Source organism: Coregonus clupeaformis, chromosome 16 (genome assembly GCF_020615455.1).
Source record: "Coregonus clupeaformis isolate EN_2021a chromosome 16, ASM2061545v1, whole genome shotgun sequence".
NCBI classification, from domain to species: domain Eukaryota; kingdom Metazoa; phylum Chordata; class Actinopteri; order Salmoniformes; family Salmonidae; genus Coregonus; species Coregonus clupeaformis.
In genome coordinates this window covers 2,708,569-2,733,437 of record NC_059207.1, presented here as the reverse complement: position 1 = coordinate 2,733,437, position 24,869 = coordinate 2,708,569, and the positions used below count along the sequence as shown (strand labels likewise).

Below are 24,869 nucleotides of genomic sequence, written 5' to 3'. Positions count from 1 at the left end.
TTAGTTTCTATTCCATGTGGGTATAGTGGTCTGCCTAGGGGCCACTCCAGCAGAGCAGGCTATGAAATATGAGCTGGTCTTCAAGCACTCAGACGTGAGCTTAAGGCACACAAAGCAGAACTCTTTATTGCACCTTGGACATAGAATATTCTTACAACCAGTCTTGTCATGTTCCACCCGTTGGCCACAGGTGGGACAGGCGCGAATGGAAGGGCAGTCGGTGACCCCCTGTACCTGGGGCAGAGTGGTGGTTTTGCAGTTCTTCAGCAGTTCCAGGTCCTGGTTGATACAGCCATCGTTGTTACAGCGGTCAGAGCGTGGCGCGGGACCTTTCCACTGCTTCAGGCACTGCCAGCAGAACTCATACCTCTGACCTTTGTCTGCAGTGCACACTGTGCAGAGGACACTGAGGTTGGAGAGGGCCTGTCTCTGTACAAAGGTTCTGCAGACAGGGCACTGTTATAAAAGAGGGTAAGGTAAGAAGGTAAGAGGAAAGAGGGGGGGATTCACTGTTAGCAAATCCTGTTGCTACTGTAACACATTGGCAGGGTATTTGAGGAAAAATCTATGTTTGCATGCATAGAGATTAATTAATATGATATGATAATACAGTATGAGCCTAATAACAAATGATAAAGAATCACTGACCAACACTAGCTGTAGCCCAGCTAGCACATAACGTTCTGAGAACCATATGTTTCTTAGAGCTTGGTGAGAGCGTGGATGTCCTATGATTATTTTGCATAAAACCTTCCCACAACTTTCTGGAAATGGTGCAGGATATTTGCTGAGCTTTGGAACATTCTCAGCACATTTAAGGAACATGACAAAAAATCAAATTCTTGGTATATCATTACTTTAACAGAAAGTTTCCTAAAGGTTCAAACATGGCTACATTTCATTTCAATTTTGGTAATGTTCTAGGAATGTTCTCCAACTGGTTTGACATTAGGAATGTTCTCAAATAGTTCAGAGAACGTTAAGAAACAATGCTCTTCTGTCAGAATTTCAGTATTTCAGCATAATGTTTCCTACAGGTTGTAATGGTTCTATTTAAAGTCATATTCTCACATTGTTCAGAGAATGTAAAGAAAACGTTCCATAAAAAACACAAGAAAACTTTAGTAACATTCAGAGAATGTTCTAAGAATGTTATTTAAAGTGGAACTGACAGCATTTTAGCAACATGAAATCGTATAAAAAGCTGTTTATATACACCCCCAGGAAGAATATGACTTTATTTTTTTATTTTTTTTACATTTTCTGGCAAGCCAGCACTTAGATATGGTCATTTTCACATTTTCATGAATTATTTTAATGTTTGGGAATGACGTATAGTAAGGCATTTGTGAAAATTCTATAGCAATAGAGTTGGAAAGCGGACGTGCATTTGGACAATTAACAGACACTGCAGTAAATAAACCTAAAACACTTAACAAAAATATAAACGCAAAAATTTCAAAGATTTTACTGAGTTACAGTTCATATAAGAAAATCAAAATCCCAGAACCACACGGGGGGACTTAGTGAATGACCTGCAGAGAGCTGGGACCAAAGTAACAAAGCCTACCATCAGTAACACACTACGCCGCCAGGGACTCAAATCCTGCAGTGCCAGACATGTCCCCCTGCTTAAGCCAGTACATGTCCAGGCCCGTCTGAAGTTTGCTAGAGTGCATTTTGATGATCCAGAAGAGGATTGGGAGAATGTCATATGGTCAGATGAAACCAAAATAGAACTTTTTGGTAAAAACTCAACTCGTTGTGTTTGGAGGACAAAGAATGCTGAGTTGCATCCAAAGAACACCATACCTACTGTGAAGCATGGGGGTGGAAACATCATGCTTTGGGGCTGTTTTTCTGCAAATGGACCAGGACGACTGATCCGTGTAAAGGAAATAATTAATGGGGCCATGTATCATGATATTTTGAGTGAAAACCTCCTTCCATCAGCAAGGGCATTGAAGATGAAACGTGGCTGGGTCTTTCAGCATGACAATGATCCCAAACACACCGCCCGGGCAACGAAGGAGTGGCTTCGTAAGAAGCATTTCAAGGTCCTGGAGTGGCCTAGCCAGTCTCCAGATCTCAACCCCATAGAAAATCTTTGGAGGGAGTTGAAAGTCTGTGTTGCCCAGCGACAGCCCCAAAACATCACTGCTCTAGAGGAGATCTGCATGGAGGAATGGGCCAAAATACCAGCAACAGTGTGTGAAAACCTTGTGAAGACTTACAGAAAACGTTTGACCTGTGTCATTGCCAACAAAGGGTATATAACAAAGTATTGAGAAACTTTTGTTATTGACCAAATACTTATTTTCCACCATAATTTGCAAATAAATTCATTAAAAATCCTACAATGTGATTTTCTGGATTTTTTTCCCTCAATTTGTCTGTCATAGTTGACATGTACCTATGATGAAAATTACAGGCCTCTCTCATCTTTTTAAGTGGGAGAACTTGCACAATTGGTGGCTGACTAAATACTTTTTTCCCCCACTGTACATCTGTTGGTCACAGGTAGGGGCGTGGATCAGAAAACCAGTCTGTATCTGGTGTGACCAGCACTTCCTCATGCAGTGCGTTCGCAAAGAGTTGATCAGGCTGTTGATTGTGGCCTGTGGAATGTTGTCCCACTCCCCTTCAATGGCTGTGCAAATTATGCAGGCCATGGAAGAACTGGGACATTTTCAGCTTCCAGGAATTGTGTACAGATCCTTGCGACATGGGGTCGTGCATTATCATGTTGAAACGTGAGGTGTTTGTGGCGGATGAATGGCACTACAATGGGCCACAGGATCTCGTCACAGTATCTCTGTGCATTCAAATTGCCATTGATAAAATGCAATTGTGTTCGTTGTCTGTAGCTTATACCTGCCCATACCATAACCCCACCGCCACCACGTGGTACTCTGTTCACAACATTGACATCAGCAAACCGCTTGCCAACACGACGCCATCTGCCCGGTACAGTTGAAACCGGGATTCATCCGTGAAGAGCACACTTCTCCAGCGTGCCAGTGGCCAACGAAGGTGAGCATTTGCCCGCTGAAGTCGGGTACGATGCCAAACTGCAGTCAGGTTAAGACCCTGGTGAGGACCACCAGCATGCCGATGAGCTTCACTGAGACGATTTCTGGCAGTTTGTACAGAAATTCTTCGGTTGTGCAAACCCACAGTTTCATCAGCTGTCCGAGTGGCTGGTCTCAGACGATCCCTCAGGTGAAGAAGCCGGATGTTGAGGTCCTGGGCTGGCACGTGGTCTACGATTTGTGAGGTTGGTCAATTCTCTAAAACAACGTTGGAGGCAGCTTATGGTAGAGAAGTAAACATTCAATTCTCTGGCAACAGCTCTGGTGGACATTCCTGCAGTCAGCATGCCAATTGCACGCTCCCTCAAAACTTGAGACATCTGTGGCATTCTGATGTGTGATAACACTGCACATTTTAGAGTGGCCTTTTATTGTCCCCAGCATAAGGTGCACCTGTGTAATGATCATGCTGTTTAATCAGCTTCTTGATATGCCACACGTCAGGTGGATGGATTATCTTGGCAAAGGAGAAATACTCACTAAGAGGGATGTAAATACATTTTTGCACAACATTTGACAGAAATCAGCTTTTTGTGCATATTTCAGCTCTTGAAACATGATACCATTACTTTACATGTTACGTTTATACTGTATTATTGTTCAGTGTAAAAACATCTGTCTTGTCCAGGACTGGAGTCTAGTGTTTTGATTTTTTTGTCTAAACTTGTCTGTAAGTGACAGAGGGCTAGACAACGTGCTCGGGTGGAAATGGCAGTGAGTAGTATGGAGGAAATTGAGAAAATGTTGGAGAAGCAACAGCTGTGCTGGAACGCAAACAACATGGGTGTCAGTTCTGATGATATGGAGTGGGAGGATGAGGGTCAAGGACCTGAATGGTTGGTAGTAGAAAGACATAGGAAGAAGAGAGATCATGATACAGAAAGCAGTGGAGCGTCTAGTAAAGAAAGCATAAAGAGGGCCAAGGTAGGAAGCAAGAGTAATGATGTGTTGGAGGGGAAAGTGGTGATGGTGTTTGATGAGACCACAGGGCCTCATTTACCCCTTATCCGACTAACCAATGCCATAGAAACAGAGATAGGTGAAGTCAAACTAGCCCGGTTCATTGGAAAAGGTAGATTGCTAATATTTTGTGGTAGCCAGGCTTAGCAAGGGAAGATTCAGCAATTGGAAAAGCTTAATGAAAAGAAGATTAAAAGCCATGTCCCTGGTGCCTATGGTAGGTTGAGAGGAGTCATCACTGGGGACCCAATATCTATGTCCATAGATGATATTAAAGAAAATGTGAAGAGAGGCAGAGTGATTGAGGCCAAAAGGTTGATCAGTAGGAAAGAGGGTCAAATAAGTGAACGCTTATCAGTGTTGTTGAGGTTTGAGAAGGTTTTGCCTGGATAGCGTGGAAGTACAGATAGGATTCCTTAGTTTCAATGTCAGAGGATTTGTCCCATCCCCATTGCAGTGTTTTAAATGCCAAATAGTGTGACATGTACAGTGGGGGGAAAAAGTATTTAGTCAGCCACCAATTGTGCAAGTTCTCCCACTTAAAAAGATGAGAGAGGCCTGTAATTTTCATCATAGGTACACGTCAACTATGACAGACAAATTGAGAAAAGAAAATCCAGAAAATCACATTGTAGGATTTTTAATGAATTTATTTGCAAATTATGGTGGAAAATAAGTATTTGGTCACCTACAAACAAGCAAGATTTCTGGCTCTCACAGACCTGTAACTTCTTCTTTAAGAGGCTCCTCTGTCCTCCACTCGTTACCTGTATTAATGGCACCTGTTTGAACTTGTTATCAGTATAAAAGACACCTGTCCACAACCTCAAACAGTCACACTCCAAACTCCACTATGGCCAAGACCAAAGAGCTGTCAAAGGACACCAGAAACAAAATTGTAGACCTGCACCAGGCTGGGAAGACTGAATCTGCAATAGGTAAGCAGCTTGGTTTGAAGAAATCAACTGTGGGAGCAATTATTAGGAAATGGAAGACATACAAGACCACTGATAATCTCCCTCGATCTGGGGCTCCACGCAAGATCTCACCCCGTGGGGTCAAAATGATCACAAGAACGGTGAGCAAAAATCCCAGAACCACACAGGGGGACCTAGTGAATGACCTGCAGAGAGCTGGGACCAAAGTAACAAAGCCTACCATCAGTAACACACTACGCCGTCAGGGACTCAAATCCTGCAGTGCCAGACGTGTCCCCCTGCTTAAGCCAGTACATGTCCAGGCCCGTCTGAAGTTTGCTAGAGTGCATTTGGATGATCCAGAAGAGGATTGGGAGAATGTCATATGGTCAGATGAAACCAAAATAGAACTTTTTGGTAAAAACTCAACTCGTTGTGTTTGGAGGACAAAGAATGCTGAGTTGCATCCAAAGAACACCATACCTACTGTGAAGCATGGGGGTGGAAACATCATGCTTTGGGGCTGTTTTTCTGCAAAGGGACCAGGACGACTGATCCGTGTAAAGGAAAGAATGAATGGGGCCATGTATCGTGAGATTTTGAGTGAAAACCTCCTTCCATCAGCAAGGGCATTGAAGATGAAACGTGGCTGGGTCTTTCAGCATGACAATGATCCCAAACACACCGCCCAGGCAATGAAGGAGTGGCTTCGTAAGAAGCATTTCAAGGTCCTGGAGTGGCCTAGCCAGTTTCCAGATCTCAACCCCATAGAAAATCTTTGGAGGGAGTTGAAAGTCTGTGTTGCCCAGCGACAGCCCCAAAACATCACTGCTCTAGAGGAGATCTGCATGGAGGAATGGGCCAAAATACCAGCAACAGTGTGTGAAAACCTTGTGAAGACTTACAGAAAAAGTTTGACCTGTGTCATTGCCAACAAAGGGTATATAACAAAGTATTGAGAAACTTTTGTTATTGACCAAATACTTATTTTCCAGATTACTATTTTCCAGGCTCAGAGATATAGAATCAGTCATGATGTACAGTGCCTTCGGAAAATATTCAGACCCCTTGACTTTTTCCACATTTTGTTATGTTACAGCCTTATTCTAAAATTGATTAAATTGTTTTTTCCCCTCATCAATCTACACACACAAAAATATATCACATTTATATAAGTATTCAGACCCTTTACTCAGTACTTTGTTGAAGCACCTTTGGCAGCGATTACAACATTGAGTCTTCTTGGGCATGACGCTACAAGCTTGGCACATCTGTATTTGGGGAGTTTCTCCCATTCTTATCTGCAGATCCTCGCAAGCTCTGTCAGGTTGGATGGGGAGCGTCGCTGCAGAGCTATTTTCAGGTCTCCAGAGATGATCGATCGGGTTGAAGTCCGGGCTCTGGCTGGGCCACTCAATGACATTCAGAGACTTGTTCCGAAGCCACTCCTGCGTTGTCTTGGCTGTGTGGTTAGGGTCGTTGTCCTGTTGGAAGGTGAACCTTTGCCCCAGTCTGAGGTCCTGAGCACTATGGAGCAGGTTTTCATCAAGGATCTCTCTGTACTTTGCTCTGTTCATCTTTGCCTCAAACCTGACTAGTCTCCCAGTCCCTGCCACTGAAAAACATCCACACAGCATGATGCTGCCACCACCATGCTTCACCACAGGGATGGTGCCAGGTTTCCTCCAGACGTGGCGCTTGGCATTCAGGCCAAAGAGTTCAATCTTGGTTTCATCAGACCAGAGAATCATGTTTCTCATGGTCTGAGAGTCTTTAGGAGCATTTTGGCAAATGCCAAGCGGGCTATCATGTGCCTTTTACTGAGAAGTGGCTTCCGTCTGGCCACTCTACCATAAAGGCCTGATTGGTGGAGTGCTGCAGAGATGGTTGTCCTTCTGGAAGGTTCTCCCATCTCCAAAGAGGAACTCTAGAGCTCTGTGACCATCGGGTTCTTGGTCACCTCCCTGACCAAGGCCCTTTCTCCCCCGATTGCTCAGTTTAGCTGGGCTGCCAGCTCTAAGAAGAGTCTTGGTGGTTCCAAATTTCTTCCATTTAAGAATGATGGAGGCCCCTGTGTTCTTGGGGACATTCAATGCTGCAAAACTTTTTTGGTACCCTTCCCCAGATCTGTGCCTCGACACAATCTTGTCTCTGAGCTCTACGGACAATTCCTTCTACCTCATGGCTTGGTTTTGGCTCTAACATGCACTGTCAACTGTGGGACCTTACAGTTGAAGTGGGAAGTTTACATACACCTTAGCCATATACATTTAAACTCACTTTTTCACAATTCCTGATATTTAATCCTAGTAACAATTCCCTGTCTTAGGTCGGTTAGGATCACCACTTTATTTTAAGAATGTGAAATGTCAGAATAATAGTAGAGAGAATGATTTATTACAGCTTTTATTTCTTTCATCACATTCCCAGTGGGTCAGAAGTTTATATACACTCAATTAGTATTTGGTAGCATTGCCTTTAAATTGTTTAACTTGGGTCAAACTTTTCGGGTAGCCTTCCACAAGCTTCCCACAATAAGTTGGGTGAATTTTGGCCCATTCCTCCTGACAGAGCTGGTGTAACTGAGTCAGGTTTGTAGGCCTCCTTGCTCGCACACGCTTTTTCAGTTCTGCCCACAAACTTTCTATAGGATTGATGTTACGAACCCCGTGGCTTTGAACGTCTAGGGTGATGGACATGAGACCCGTAACATAATTCATGTAAATTATAAGGGTGGCATGGAACAGTGAGAACAAATATGACACAACAACCATGAACTACCGTCAAACACAAATGGTTTATTTCTGAACACACGGTAAAGGTTTGGGAAAAAGGGCTGAGCAGGACCCAAGAAATGAAACAATAGTGTAAAACACCCCTAAGCTGATCTTGCCTGCCTCAAGAACCGCTAGGCTACTGCTACCATACAAAAATACAGTGGGTGGTCCGCTCAGGTCTAACTAGTGTTTATAGACAGTTCTTTCTACGGGAAATGTATGCCCAAGGGCAGCTAGCTCAAACTCCCCTTTTTCCCAGAAACACACAATAGTTACCAAACAGAGTAACCAGCAAACTAATGAGTACTCTAAACACAGGACATCACAGTATCCATTACTCACATACAAAACAGTGGTCTAACAGAATTACCAATCATAGTAACCAGCAACTGAGTGAGTAAACAAAAACAGGACACCACAGTGTCCATACTCACATACATAAATATTCTCTCTCTCTAACAAACACAAGTGACTGGTTTTTATATAATGGGATGTGTGATTGAAAAAACGAGTAACAGGTGGTGCAATGCACAGGAATGTTCACTGATTGGTCCAATCAGCAGACACCTCAACGACCACCAATCAGGAACATACAGGACACCTGTGATTAGGGCAGAAGGAGTAGAAACACACAAAAACACAGGATACCTGTATCCGTAACACTCCCACCCTTAAAAGAGCAAACCACAATGGTTTGCGACACACGTACCATCACAACACCCAAAATTCAATAATCATCCTGCCGGGATAACAAAACCTAGATCATTACACACGAGACAAAGCATCTGCCAACACATTATCCAACCCCCTTTTTGTGGCGGATCTCCAAATTATAATTTTGCACGACAAGTGCCCAACGCATAAGGCGTTGGTTCTGGTTGTACATCCGGTGGAGAAAAACTAAGGGGTTATGGTCAGTATACACTATCACTGGTAATGCACTGGAACCAACATAAACTTCAAAGTACTGCAGAGCTAACAACAAAGCTAGAGCTTCTTGTTCAATGGTGGAATAGTTTGTCTGACATTTGTTAAATTTCCGTGAAAAATAACAGACAGGATGGTCCACTCCACTCTGGCCCCTGCTGCAGTAGAACAGCACCAGCACCTCTGGCACTTGCATCTACCTCCAGTTTAAACGGTCGTTCAAAATCTGGCGCAGCAAGAACAGGAGTACTACATAAGAGTGCTTTAGCAGTGTTGAAAGCAGTACAACAATCTTCAGACCATACAAATTTTCTCGCCGGACTGAGCAAATCCGTTAATGGAGCAACTACCGCAGATACATTTTTACAGAAACTACGGTAGTAGCCAACCATCCCTAAAAAACGGCGTAGCTCTCTTCTGGTGGTAGGTGCGGGAAATGCGTTTATAGCGGAGACCTTGGCATTTACAGGGCGCACCTGACCATGGCCGACCTGTTTACCAAGATAAGTAACAGTGGCCTTCCCAAACTCGCACTTTGCTAAGTTCAGGGTTAGAGAAGCGGTTGCTAGACGTTCACACACTACCCTTAGAGTGTTAACATGATCAGACCACTCAGTTGAATAAATTACCAGATCATCAAGGTAAGCACTACAATTAGGAACTCCAGCCAATACTGTGTTAACCAGGCGTTGGAAAGTGGCTGGTGCGTTCCGCATCCCAAATGCCATGACAGCATATTGTTGGAAGTGATCTGGGGTCACAAAGGCAGAGATGTCGGAGGCACGTGGGGTTAACGGCACCTGCCAGTAACCTTTTAGAAGATCTAGTTTGGTTACATAAGTAGCAGCACCAACAGTATCAATACAGTCATCCAGTCTGGGTAACGGGAACGAGTCGGGCACTGTGACAGCATTGACCTTCCGATAGTCCGTACATAATCTGGATGTCCCATCAGGTTTAGGAACCAGAATGCACGGAGAACTCCAAGGACTTGAACTTGGCATAGCCAGGTTATTCTCCAGCAAATAACCGACCTCACCCCTCATTATCTTTCTCTTAGCGACGTTGACACGATAAGCATGTTGCTTGATAGGTGCAGCGTTTCCAACATTAATGTCATGTTCTAACACATTTGTACATGTAGGAACATCATTAAAAAGACATGGAAAGCTGTGTAATAGTCTCACAATATCATCTGACTGTCTGTCCGTTAAATGAATCAGGCTTGACGGGAGAGACAGCAGCATCTCTGAATTGGGCAATCTAGCACACTGCTGCTGGGTATTGCGCAACTCCAAACCATCTCCGTCCACATCATTAACATGACCTCCCACTACAGCCGTAGCAGCAATAGAGACAGCCGACTCGGCCAGTTTCTCTGGACTGTCTACCTGAGTGACGGGTCTGGTGTGGTATGTCTTCAACATGTTAACGTGGCACACACGAGATTGGCGTTTCCTATCAGGAGTCTGTATCACATAGTCAGTTTCACTTAGTTTCTTTTCAATGACATAAGGACCAGAGAAACGTGCTGACAATGACGCTCCTGGCACAGGCAACAATACAAGAACTCGGTCACCTGGCTGCAGTGAACGAGAAACAGCCTGTGTGTCATAGTGTCGTTTCATCCGTTTCTGTGAGGAAGACAGCGCTTCCTTTGCTAGAGCACAGGCACCATGTAGGCGCTCACGAAAGCGACTAACGTAGTCCAACACATTTTCTTTCACACACAACTCTTGTGACAAAAACTGATCCTTAAGGACTTTCATAGGTCCTCTCATGGTGTGTCCAAACACCAGTTCAGCTGGGCTGAACCCTAGGGATTCCTGTACTGTCTCACGGACAGCAAACAACACTAGAGGAACTCCCTCATCCCAATCTTTCTCAGATTCCAAGCAATATTTACGGAGCATAGACTTCAGGGTCTGATGCCAACGTTCAAGCGCACCCTGAGACTCTGGGTGATATGCGCTTGACACACGGTGTGTAACTGACAAGGATTTTAACACTTGTTTGAAAAGTTTAGAAAGGAAATTCGTACCTGATCAGTTTGTATCACCTTAGGTAACCCAAAAGTTGAGAAGAATTTGATCAACGCTTTACTCACCACTGGAGCAGTAATCCTTCGCAGAGGAATGGCCTCTGGGTACCTGGTGGCCACACACATAATTGTCAACATAAACTGGTTACCAGATTTTGTTTTTGGTAATGGTCCAACACAATCAACCATCACATGTTCGAAGGGTTCACCTATGGCCGGTATGGGACAAAGAGGCGCGGGGGAAATAACCTGGTTCGGTTTCCCAGTTACTTGACAGGTGTGGCAAGTCCGACAGAACTGAGCCACATCTTGTTTTAAACCAGGCCAAAAGACATGTCGCAAAACTCGATCATAAGTCTTGGTGACTCCCAGATGTCCGGACCACTGGTGATCATGAGCGAGGGATAAAACATTTTGTCGAAAGGCTGTAGGAATCACTATTTGGTAAACAGCATTCCAATCTCCGCCAGCGTCAACATGGGATGTCCATTTACGCATGAGGAGATTACCATCAATGAAGTATGCCATGTTTTTCTTCTTTAGCTCCTCCTTTGAGACAACACTAGAAAAACATTTAGCCAGGCTAATGTCAACCTTTTGGTTAGCGATCAGCTGCTCACGAGTGACTGGTAACTGTATTGCCTCAGCAACAAGTTCCACATCCTTCTTCCTTTCTCTGGACTGTTGGTCAGACTGCACCAGCTTACCAGAGGTAGCACCCGAACTATCCTCTGGGTCACACTCTCTGAATAGAATCGTGTTCGACAAATCTATCACTTCACCCACTTGTCGTGCTTGAGCACGTGTGACAGCACAAGCGGGGAACACATCTGGATAACCCTGTGCCAGCTCCTCGGAGAGAGACTGGTCACTTTTATCCAATACCTCCAATACGGGTATCACCTTTCCTCCGGCAATATCGTTGCCCATTATAAATGTCACACCTTTTACTGGCAACATAGGACGTACTCCAACTCTGAACACTCCACTGACTAACTCAGAGTGTACGTTCACAAAGTGCAATGGCACTGGAACAAATCCCATTTCAATTCCTTGTACTAACACACTGGAACCACAATATGTATTATTAGACAAGGGCAACACATCAGCTAGTATGAACGACTGCGCCGCACCAGTATCTCTGAGGATTCTAACTGGTCGCTGAGACGCTTCGTCATCTGATATAGAAACAAACCCCTCAAAAATGAACGGTTCATAACTGTGATCTGGGACAGGGACTTTCAAACCACATTCACTATGAGGCCTCTGTCTTGATTCCGGCCTTACAACCGTACGAATCAGCCCAACACCCGTTGGCGGCCTGGCGTGCTGAGGCATCCCCTGTTTGCGTTTTAGCAGAAAGCAATCATTAACCATATGTCCCACCTTATGACAATAGAAACAGTGACGCACATCTTTTGGGCGTGCTGGATGTACTGCTGGTCGACTAGGACTAAAAGTTAGCAACTCCGCAGCCCTGCTCTCCGTACGAGCCGAAAACACGCTCTTATGCGTCAACACAAACTCGTCTGCCAATACAGACGCTTCCAACAGTGAGGATACTTTCTGTTCGTTCAGATAAACTACAATGCGTTCCGGTAAGCAATTTTTAAACTCTTCTAACAAGATTAACTCCCGTAGAGAGTTAAAATCAGTTACTTTACTAGCGCTGTGCCATTTCTCAAACAGATTTCCTTTGTCTCTAGCAAACTCCACATAAGTCTGAGTAGGAGACTTTTTATGAGACCTAAATCTCTGCCGATATGCCTCAGGAACAAGCTCATAGGCACGAAGAACAGTAGCTTTGACCACGTCATAATTCAAACTGTCTTCAAGAGGTAGCGCTGCCAGAACCTCTTGGGCTTTACCTGTTAGTTTACACTGAAGTAATAGGCACCATACCTCTTCGGGCCATTTCAATGCTACCGCTATACGTTCAAACACACTGAAATAGGAATCAACCTCTGACTCCCTAAACACAGGTACCAAGGTGATCTGCCTACTAATATCAAAAGTAGCAGACGACACAGCTGGAGAGGATGGCTCACTAGCAGGCATAGTATTAGCAGAGACTAACCTCGCTGTTTCTGCCTCTAGTTTCATTTTACGCACCTCCAGTTCCATCTTACGCATCTCCAGTTCCATCTTACGCGTCTCCAGTTCTTGATCAAGCCTACGCGTCTCCAGTTTGTCTAGCCTGATTTGTGCCCGCTCTTCCGCCTCCATTTGGAGCCCTGTCAAGCGGACATCCATCCTGGCATCACTGTCAGTCAGTGGGGAGAGTGGGTCATAACGGGGCAATGTGGCCGGAGCCTTAGCCTCGTCCTCAGACACTGATGGGCTTACAGGAACAGCCACCACCTCCCCCTACAGGAGCAGCAGACTCAGGCGGCGGTAACTCAAGCACTCGCTCGCTCAACAATATTTCTAACACTGCTTTCCTCACTTCGGCTTTCACTAAAACCCTTGATATCGGTACAGAAAAGTGGTCAGCCAAAGCCTGTAGATCCACTCTACGGCAATTCTCAAAAACCTCCCACGTAGGGTTTTCCAAAAATGCTTCCAACTCAAAAGTAGCCATCCTACTAGCAACACGAGCCGTCGACTACTGAACACAAAAAAAACAGGTAGTTACAGCTGCCAAGCTCAACACTGAACCAGACACTTACTAATTTACATGAGTAGCATGGGATAGATCCCAGACGAGCCCCCACTTTATGTTACGAACCCCGTGGCTTTGAACGTCTAGGGTGATGGACATGAGACCCGTAACATAATTCATGTAAATTATAAGGGTGGCATGGAACAGTGAGAACAAATATGACACAACAACCATGAACTACCGTCAAACACAAATGGTTTATTTCTGAACACACGGTAAAGGTTTGGGAAAAAGGGCTGAGCAGGACCCAAGAAATGAAACAATAGTGTAAAACACCCCTAAGCTGATCTTGCCTGCCTCAAGAACCGCTAGGCTACTGCTACCATACAAAAATACAGTGGGTGGTCCGCTCCAGGTCTAACTAGTGTTTATAGACAGTTCTTTCTACGGGAAATGTATGCCCAAGGGCAGCTAGCTCAAACTCCCTTTTCCCAGAAACACACAATAGTTACCAAACAGAGTAACCAGCAAACTAATGAGTACTCTAAACACAGGACATCACAGTATCCATTACTCACATACAAAACAGTGGTCTAACAGAATTACCAATCATAGTAACCAGCAACTGAGTGAGTAAACAAAACAGGACACCACAGTGTCCATACTCACATACATAAATATTCTCTCTCTCTAACAAACACAAGTGACTGGTTTTTATATAATGGGATGTGTGATTGAAAAAACGAGTAACAGGTGGTGCAATGCACAGGAATGTTCACTGATTGGTCCAATCAGCAGACACCTCAACGACCACCAATCAGGAACATACAGGACACCTGTGATTAGGGCAGAAGGAGTAGAAACACACAAAAACACAGGATACCTGTATCCGTAACAATTGAGATCAGGGCTTTGTGATGGCCACTCCAATACCTTGACTTTGTTGTCCTTAAGCCATTTTGCCACAACTTTGGAAGTATGCTTGGGGTCATTTTCCATTTGGAAGACCCATTTGCGACCAAGCTTTAACTTCCTGACGGATGTCTTGAGATGTTGCTTCAATATATCCACATAATTTTCCTTCTTCATGATGCCATTTATTTTGTGAAGTGCACCAGTCCCTCCTGCAGCAAAGCACCCCCACAGCATGATGCTGCCATCCCCGTGCTTCACGGTTGGGATGGTGTTCTTCGGCTTGCAAGCAACCCCTTTTTTCCTCCAAACATAACGATGGTCATTATGGCCAAACAGTTCTATTTTTGTTTCATCAGACCAGAGGACCTTTCTCCAAAAAGTACGATCTTTGTCCCCATGTGCAGTTGCAAACATTAGGCTGGCTTTTTTATGGTGGTTTTGGAGCAGTGGCTTCTTCCTTGCTGAGCGGCCTTTCAGGTTATGTCGATATAGGACTAGTTTTACTGTGGATATAGATACTTTTGTACCTGTTTCCTCCAGCATTTTCACAAGGTCCTATGCTGTTGTTCTGGGATTGATTTGCACTTTTCGCACCAAAGTACGTTCATCTCTAGCAGACAGAACACATCTCCTTCCTGAGCGGTATGATGGCTGCGTGGTCCCATGGTGTTTGTACTTGCGTACTATTGTTTGTACAGATGAACGTGGTACCTTCAGGCATTTGGAAATTGTTCCCAAGGATGAACCAGACTTGTGGAGGTCTACTATTTTTTTTGTGAGGTCTTGGCTGATTTCTTTTGATTTTCCCATGATGTCAAGCAAAGAGGCACTGAGTTTGAAGGTAGGCCTTGAAATACATCCACAGGTACACCTCCAATTGACTCAAATGATGTCAATTAGCCTATCAGAAGCTTCTAAAGCCATGACATCACTTCCTGGAATTTTCCAAGCTGTTTAAAGGCACAGTCAACTTAGTGTATGTAAACTTCTGACCCACTGGAATTGTGATACAGTGAATTATAAGTGAAATAATCTGTCTGTAAACTATTGTTGGAAAAATTACTTGTGTCCTGCACAAAGTAGATGTTCTAACCGACTTGCTTAAACGATAGTTTGTTAACAAGACATTTGTGCAGTGCTTGAAAAACAAGTTTTAATGACTCCAACCTAAGTGTATGTAAACTTCCGACTTCAACTGTATATATACAGGTGTGCCTTTCCAAATCATGTCCAATCAATTGAATTTACCAAAGGTGGACTCCAATCAAATTGTAGAAACATCTCAAGGATGATCAATGGAAACAGGATGCACCTGAGCTCAATTTCGAGTCTCATAGCAAAGGGTCTGAATACTTATGTAAATAAATATTTGTGCTTTGTCATTATGGGGTATTGTGTGTATATTGCAGAGGATAAAAAAAGTAATCCATTTTAGAATAAGGCTGTAACATAACAAAATGTGGAAAAAGTCAAGGGGTTTGCTACTTTACTGTATGTATTTCGTTTTTTATAAGTTGTCTGCTTTTTGTGCTTTGGATTTAGTTTACATAGGCCTATGTAACAAGTAATTTCAATGTTATATAATTCCAAAGTAGTTTATGTTTCATATTAGTTCACTGTTTTCTGTTCTAAGTTTCATCCTTGTAACTTTGGAGAGGCCACTAAACTCTCATGGCCATCGTTTATTTGTGGTTCTCACCTCTGCCTTTGTCTCCAAAGTGTTACTGTTTGTATTGTGTGTTTGCTTCACACCTTCTATGTGAGTCACTGTAAAGATAAAGTTAAGGCTTGGTGTTTTTACTTTATAGTAATGTCGTTTTGTAAATGTAGTCAACTGTAATTCTATGTGTCCTACAACAATATATCCCTTTATTTTATTCACCACAGAGTGGAGGATGCAGAGGATTTGGATGATGACGTTTGGGAGCCACCCCTTCCCAGCAAGCACCCCTGCCGGTCAAGGTCTTCACCCCCCACTGCTATGTCAACCACCCCGTCTGATGGTTCTACATCCACCACTCGACAAAGGCCCCACTCCTCTTCAACCACCCCCACTGCAGTTTCAATCACCCCGTCTGATGGTTCTACGTCCACTACTCCGCAAAGACCCCACTCCTCTTCAACCACCCCTACTGCAGGCCCTGGCACCACTCCCCTCTCTGCAAGTTCATCTGGAGGTGCGGGGGCAGGGAGGAGATCTAAGCCTCAACAGAGAAGAGGGAGAGGCAGTGGAAGCAGCACAACAGAGGGATATGAAACTGAGGACAGGTGGCACACGGTCCTTGAAGATGATGAGGAGCCAGAACAATTTTGATTTAAACCCAAATGACCTGAAGGGGGAGATGTTCTGGAAACCTGTCAGCAGCTTTTTGTTTCCTGGCAGAGAGGGACTGCTTCAAAGACTATCACGACATGCACAAGCTACGGTGAAAGTGAAATCTAATCATCTACACCTGGGATGTAAAACAAACACGAATGCCATTTGTAAATAGTTCAGCTTATTTCTATTTTTGCACCTTTTTTTAGTGAAGGACACGTGTGTAACCACGTTTGTGTTTGATAAGACATTTTTATATATTTGCTTTTATATTGTTTTTGTAAACAGTTCATTTGTATGTGGGACCAATACATTGGATATGCCTAGGCTAAACATTCAGGCACTTTGGAGAGATTGAAAAAGCACTTGGATGTCCCCTGTATGTCCCCCGACACCACTACAATGTTTGAGAGAGGTTGGTGTTGTAGAAATTTAGTTTTTACTTTGAACAATAGATTTTAGGCACATCCAGTGTGCAAAAACAGTGCAATTACCACATTCGGACACTTTGGAGAGGTTGAAAGGACACTTGAATGTACCCTGGATACCCCATAACACCACCACAATGTTTGAGTGAGGTTGATATGGTATAAATTGTGTTTTTATATTGAACCAACAGCATTTAGGGTTTGCAAATATGTAATAGCACTGGATACATTTAATTTACAGACATATGCCACTTTGGAGAGGTTTAGGGACACTTGGAAACATCCCGTGACCACACCTGACACCACTTACTAAAACATCTGCCTATTTCTAGTTGTTAGGTCTATCAATCCCTTTTTTTCTGATATTGTTCACATGTTGTGGAAGCCATCTGATGTGTTGCCAGCTCTAGTCATCAATTATTCACTTATAGCTTGTCAATGAAAGATGACTTTAAAAAATAAAGATACATTTAAAAAACAGTTATTTGGTGTGTGCTTGATCTTGTGTATGCTGAACAATGTAACTCCTATCTATCTTCTGTCATTTCCTCATAATCTCCCAGATGTCTTCTTTCCAAATATACAACATTTTTGCATGTCAGAATCATGTAATTACACATGAATAGCAGTTAGTTTTGGGTATGTCTATTTAGGCAGAAATCTACATTTTGCCATTACATTCAAGAGGTTTTTAATAACTCAAAATAAAAATAAAACGTAGCTATAGGTTTATTGTAACATTTAAACTTAAAACATATTTTACTTTTTTTTTTACACTGCATTGATCACCGGTGCGGTTGAATGCAGCATTGCTGTATGGTGCACTCAAAATGTATTGTATGTTGAGTCTAGGCTACTGCTCAAATGTTGCTGTAATAGATCTACATGTTTCTCCTTTGTTTTCTGGCAGGTTTTGTTTTTTGGTTATTCATTGTCAAGCTTTAAAAACCGAAGCAAGACAGCAACATTTTAGTAGCCTAGACTGTGGCATGTGTCTGTAAACCGGACACATGAAGTCAGCGCAATTGAAGTTTAATTCACAGATGAGAGCGCTTCAGGCTGTAATTTCATAAAGTAGATGACTCAACTGTTGACTCATTTATACTCGTTTGTGTGTCTTATTCGGCCCGGGGGCCTTGTTTGACACGTACCCTAGCCTATTGGCCACGTTACGACTGACATGTGATCATTGCCCTTGCTAGTTTGATTGTATTGACATTCCCAGCCTTACATACAGTCGTCCGTTTTTGTTCAAAATATTGAGTGATTGAAACTGAAACAGTGCATCCCAAATGGGTGGAGGCAGCAAACAATGTACCAGGCCAGCTGTGATTTACAACCTGATAGCAATATTTTTTAGACTATCAAGAAATGTATTAGTGAATTATATTAATCATGCATTAAACTGCATCCATCTATTCTGCCAACAATACCTTACTGTACATCATGGAATGTTGAGTCAAATATAAGTTGTTTCAAAAATTCATAAAGTCGGGAATTTGATAGTTTTTAGTGATATTATGATTGTCTGTTTGTTTCATATCTGCAAAGTAGTTCAAACGTTGTCAGTTCCACTTTAAAAACACACACTACATGACCAAAAGTATGTGGACACCTGCTCGTCGAACATCTCATTCCAAAATCATGGGCATTAACATGTTGTTGGTCCCCCCCCCCCCTTTGCTGCTAAAATAGCCTCCACTCTTCTGGGAAGGCTTTCCACTAGATGTTGGAACATTGCTGTGGTGACTTACTTCCATTCAGCCACAAGAGCATTAGTGAGGTTGGGCACTGATGTTGGGTGATTAGGCCTGGCTTGCAGTCAGCGTTCCAGTTCATCCCAAAGGTGTTCGATGAGGTTTAGGTCAGGGCTCTGTGCAGGCCAGTCAAGTTCTTCCACAACAATCTCGACAAACCATTTCTGTATGGACATCGCTTTTTGCACGGGGGCATTGTCATGCTGAAACAGGAAAGGGCCTTTCCCAAACGAGCACAGAATCGTCTAGAATGTCATTGTATGCTGTAGCCTTAAGATTTTCTTTCACTGGAACTAAGGGGCCTAGCCCGAACCATGCAAAACAGCCCAGACCATTAATCCTCCTCCACCAAACTTTACAGTTGGCACTATGCATTGGGGCAGGTAGCGTTCTCCTGGCATCCGCCAAACCCAGATTCTTCAGATGGTGAGGCGTGATTCATCATTCTAGAGAACGCGTTTCCACTGCTCTAGAGTCCAATGGCGGCGAGCTTTACACCACTCCATCTGACGCTTGGCATTACGCATGGTGATCTTAGGCTTGTGTGCGGCTGCTCGGCCATGGAAACCCATTTCATGAAGCTCCCGACAAATAGTTATTGTGCTGACATTGCTTCCAGAGGCAGTTTGGAACTCAGTAGTGAGTGTTGCAACCGAGGACAGACGATTTTTACACGCTTCAGCACTCATCGGTCCCGTTCTGTGGGCTTGTGTGGCCTTCCACTTCGTGGCTGAGCCGTTGTTGCTCCTAGACGTTTCCACTTCACAATAACAGCACTTACAGTTGACCCGGGGCAGCTCTAGCAGGGCAGAAATTTGACGAACTGACTTGTTGGAAAGGTGGCATCCTATGACGATGCCACGTTGAAAGTCACTGAGCTCTTCAGTAAGGCCATTGTACTGCCAATGTTTGTCTATGGAGATTTTATGGCTGTGTGCTCGATTTTATAAATCTTTCAGCAATGGGTGTGGCTGAAATAGCCGAATCCACTAATTTGAAGGGCTGTCCACATACTTTTGTATATATAGTGTACATTCCATTCTCAGCATCAACTAAACTCTCTCTATCCTCTATCTTGTTAAGTGTGTTGGCCACACCCACTAATTGGCCACACCTGATCTTAATGAGTGCTTGTTTCCTTTTAAATGGGCTATGTTTGAATAGCATTGCATGAGTTAAAACAAATGGCATGCTATCTCCATGCTGGTGACGCAGTGGGCTAATTCCATGTATAAAGAACTGAAGATTGTAGGTTAAAATCTCACTGACGCTTTGCCACAATAAAAAATTAATGTGTTTGCATGATTAATACCAAGCATGGTTAATGCCTGTGCTTGGTAGATCAGCTTAATATTGCAGATAGATTGTAACTTCCATCAATGTAATTGTCTGCATCACTTCCAATCCCCCATGTTTTTTATATATATTCTCCCCTTTATTCCTTTTCAACCCCGCCATCCTTTCCCTACTTGGGGTAAACTAGTGAACAACAATGCCCAGGCCTCTACTTCCAGCCTATACTTACTATCTACACCTTATGGACACAGTCAATTTTACAATAATTATATTTTATTTGTTTTTGCTCCTGAACTTCTTCTACTCTCAACCTCTCCGATCATTTTCATGATGTCCATCCGGTTTGCTTCCATATGCCATATCTTTCTAACTGTGCTCTTTCCCAAAATCTCCCAACATACAACCTATATCCTTATTATGGACACAGTATGCTTACATTATTAGTTATCTTGTTATTATTTGTTGTTATTTGTTATTAGTCCCATCCTTCAACTCCATTCAATACCTCCCATCTATCTCTAAACACCATCCATATAGGATTTCTATTTGCCATATATATTTCAACCGTACTGTGATGTTTTACAAAAGTTCTGAACCTTTCTATTCTCATTGCTTCTACAGATTGTGAATTTAAAATAAACATTTTTGCTAAAAGTATTATTATATTATTGATCGATTGACTATGACTTTTCAGATCACCCAGTAATGCTATTTTTTTACATTTACATTTTAGTCATTTAGCAGACGCTCTTATCCAGAGCGACTTACAGGAGCAATTAGGGTTAAGTGCCTTGCTCAAGGGCACATCGACAGAGAGACAGCACAAAATCTGCAGAGCTGGGAAGATTGTATCCCCCATATAAATAACATTCTATTGGTAGCAAGAATTTTATATAATAATTTAAATTGAAAGATTCTAATTTTTGAATATGGTGTCGTTTTGCGTGTCAGTTCATAAACACTATGCCATGGGATCGGTACGTCAAAAATCTCTTCCCAACTATTTTGCAATCTATATGGGACGGCTGTCAATCCTTTGGTCCTTAAGTTAAACTGATATACTTTTTTATTTATCACAGTTTTCCTTAACCAATTAAGTTCTTTAATGCAAGGCCGACAGACAAGTTCCTTACTTTCTCCCCTTCCACTTTCCTCTTCCACTTTTGCGGTAAGGCTGCAATTATTTGGTTGTAATTTTGGGTAGAGCAGACATTTCCATATGTTTTTGTTAGCTGCATGTGCGACATAACTCCACCAGTCCTACCGATGATATCATTTACGAAGATTATACCTTTTTTAAACATTCTGTCAAAAAATAAAGTTTTTTCAAAGTCTTATTGAAACATGTTCTCAGAGTGTTATTTAATTACCTTCAAATAACCTATAATTTCTGTTCTTAGAAAGTTAATAAAACCTCCCAGGAAAACTTTCAGGGAACCATAGTAAGACGTTCTCAGAACCTCTCTGCAACCTAAAAATGTACATACCCAGAACAGCAAAATGTTCACTTCCTTTCTCAGAACGTTTAAAAAACGTTCCGTTTTACCGGTCCAGAAACTTATGGCTTCTTTCCCAGAACCAATGGAAAACCAAAAACATACGTTCCCTCAACTTCCAAGGAAGCAAATGTGCTAGCTGGGAGGTGATCTGTATTTCTACTGTCTCTTTAAAAAGTATGGGGGACTTGTTCATATCTCCAATTCATAGCTCCAGCTTATACACTTTACAGCAGTGATAAAATACCATCAATTATATAGAATGCAGATGAATTTGAACAATGAGACACTCACTGATTTGTATTCGCAGTAAATGGCAGCAGCCAAGGCGGCCATGGTTTTCTCAAAGTGCTGCATCTCTTCGGTGGTGAGCGCAGCCAGTCTACGTACCTCCTGGTAAGACCACTCAGCGCCACACTTTTGCAAAGTGCCATTCTTAAGTGCAGGACACATGAACTTGCATTGACCCTGGGACAACAATAAGAACACTTGTTGTGGAGAACATTGGAGGGCAAAACAATTGATTTTGTTTAAATGATCTTCAATAAAATATAAATTAAATGTAAGAATACATAGAACAACAGAATAATTTGTTTGTGTTTACTGTGGGGTTTTTTTGGTCAACATTTACACTGAGTGTACAAAACATTAGGAACACCTTCCTAATATTGAGTTGTACTCCCTTTTGCCCTCAGAACAGCCTCAATTCTTCAGGGCATGGACTCTGTAAGTTGTCGAAAGCGTTACACAGGTATGCTGGCCCATGTTGACTCCAATGCTTCCCACAGTTGTGTCAAGTTGGCTGGATGTCCATTGGGTGGTGGACCATTCTTGATACACAAGGGAAACTGTTGCGCGTCAAAAATCCCAGCAGCGTTGCAGTTCTTGACACAAACCAGTGTGCCTGGCACCTACTACCATACCCCGTTGAAAGACACTTAAATATTTGTTATTGCCCATTCAGCCTCTGAATGGCACACATACATATTCCATGTCTCAATTGTCTCAAGGCTTAAAAATCCTTATTTAACCTGTCTCCTCCCCTTCATCGACACTGATTGAAGTGGATTTAACAAGGGATCATAGCTTTCACCTGGATTGACCTGGTCAGTCTATGTCATGGAAAGAGCAGGTGTTCATAATGTTTTGTGCACTCAGTGTATATAACTTGACATACTGTAATTTATTAACTGATGAAATGTGAGTACCTGGTCCAGTAGGCTGCGGCACCATCCGGTCAGGGACTGTGGGGTGACTGCATGACCACAGGACATCTCCGCCCTCAGAGACACAAGGTCATCATCCAGGGCTGAGTCAAAACAAGAAATGTAATAATGAATACATCTTCAAATGGTAATGATGCAAGTACAAGTTGGTCTTAAGTTAACCGTCAACTCTCAACAGCTGAATTCAAGTGTGATGATTTCGTTATAACCCCAGCTATGGACTGTGGGGCAGTTAGATCACATATTTAATCACAAATACAGTAACTACACCAAGACTACTACACTTTTACTCATAAACAGGGTTGGGTAGGTTACTTTCTAAACGTAATCTGTTACAGTTACTAAAATAATGAGTAACGTAAATGCTGGATTACCCCAACTCAGTAACGTAATCAAATTACTTTCCCCTTAAAAGGGATTAGAAGACAAACATGAATTAACAATTTAAGGACATCTATTGCAGGATAAATCAATGTTAAAGTTTACATAGCTGGCCATAACTGGATGTTGCATTTACTTTATAGGTTGGTTATGTAGGCTTATTGTAACCCATTGCATTCTACTTTAATACAAATGATAATAATATGATTAGGCTATATCTTTACATTTAAAAAAGTCTCAGATTTCCAGTCATTCCCATTGTTATAATTAGAAAGTTCTGAAAAGTTCCATGGCAGTTAATTCAACAGTGGGAAGTTAGCTAAATTAGGTGATGTGGTTACTAAAACAGCTGTACCTCTTGATTGGTAGTAGATCATTCTGTTCGGATTCCATATTTAAATGGCAGAAAAGTAGACCAAGATAAGGGAAAGTGGGATATCTAGTCAGTTGCACAGCTGAATAAATTCAACCAAAATGTTTCTTCCACATTTAACCCAACCCCTCTGAATCAGAGAGGTGCAGGGGGCTGCCTTAATCGACTTCCACGGCACCCAGAGAGCAGTTGTTGTTGGGGGTTAACTGCCTTGCGCAAGTGCAGAAATGCAGAATCTTCCACCTTGCCGGCTCAGGGGATTTGAACCAGCAACCTTTCATTTACTGGCCCACCGCTCTTAACGGCCTTTTTCATACTTTATACGTTTTTGTCTAAAGTTCTGGAAAAGTGGTCAAAATGTCCGTTTTTTTTGTTAATGCGGTTGCTGAAACAACTATAACGTTTGATTGGTATGAGATATTTTTTTATATTTCAGATTTGAATAGCGGAGAAATAGGCAAAGATGTCATACCCTCCAACTTTTTGTCTAAATTGTTGGGAAACTGGTAAAAATGTCTGTAGTTTATAAAAAGTTAGAGAAAATGTTGTTGATGTGGTAACTTAAACAGCGGTAATGTTTCATCGGTACCAGATCATTCTGTTCTGATTTCAGATTTGAATAGCAGGGAAGTAGACCAAGATGTCATACCCTCTAACTTTATGTCGAACTTCTTGGGAAAGTGGTAAAAGTAGCTGATTTGTGTCAAAAGTTGTTTTTAGTGAATAGAATAGAATGTTGGAAGTCATGATGTCACAATGGGCCCTTTAGAATGTTGAGGAAATCCCATGAAAGTGGATGGAGGACAAAAAGGACAAAAAGTTGTATGTAAGCAACTTAATCTAGATCACGTTTTAAAGTTTAAATGGCGTTTCTAACTTAAATGGTGTAAGAAGAGAAGTGTGCTAAAGGATGATGATGATAATAATAATAATAATAATAATAATAATAATAATAATAATAATAATAATAAAAAGTCCGAAATAATTCGTACAATATTTAAAGTGTGGCTGCTTTCGCAAGCCATACTAATAATAATTACTTACGATCTAAATCATCCTGTCTGTTGACAAATTTGAGAGTGGAGTCTCCGGGGTCATATCTCTTCTCGTCCTCCATTTTGTTGCTCTCTGTCTTCTCTCTGTCCTTCAGTTACTGCCTCACACACAGGGTGGACTGTGAGATATGACTAAGGGAGGCAGGCAGGTATGCTCTCCCTGGAATTTTCCTTGGCTTTGTTTTTCAACATCAGTACTTTTACTTTCTCTTTCCACAGACCGTAGCATTTACAATAAGTCACATGATAACAAGGTGTCACGGTTTCGGCCGAGGCTGCTCCTCCTCCTGGTTCGGGCAGGTTTCGGCG

At 42.5% G+C, this 24,869-nt stretch overlaps 1 protein-coding gene across 1 annotated transcript; it reads right to left on the bottom strand.

Annotated features, from left to right (window-relative positions):
• On the bottom strand, window positions 1-24,647 carry LOC121572180 (probable E3 ubiquitin-protein ligase RNF144A-A). Its single transcript, XM_041884114.1, has 4 exons — window positions 24,550-24,647; window positions 22,734-22,834; window positions 21,820-21,993; window positions 1-456 (listed from the first exon to the last, which is right to left on the bottom strand). The coding sequence occupies exons 1-4, from the start codon at window positions 24,620-24,622 to the stop codon at window positions 1-3; spliced, it is 804 nt and encodes a 267-aa protein (XP_041740048.1). The 5' UTR covers window positions 24,623-24,647.
• Between the last annotated feature and the right edge of the window lie 222 nt (window positions 24,648-24,869).

Bases quoted from the DNA above. Each gene is read 5' to 3' on its own strand.
- LOC121572180 (XM_041884114.1), bottom strand. From the start codon at position 24,622: ATGGAGGACGAGAAGAGATATGACCCCGGAGACTCCACTCTCAAATTT. The intron at 22,835-24,549 runs GTAAGTAATTAT...GTTTTGACTCAG, and splicing joins CAGACAGGATGATTTAGATC to CCCTGGATGATGACCTTGTG. The intron at 21,994-22,733 runs GTACTCACATTT...TTGTTGTCCCAG, and splicing joins GCCGCAGCCTACTGGACCAG to GGTCAATGCAAGTTCATGTG.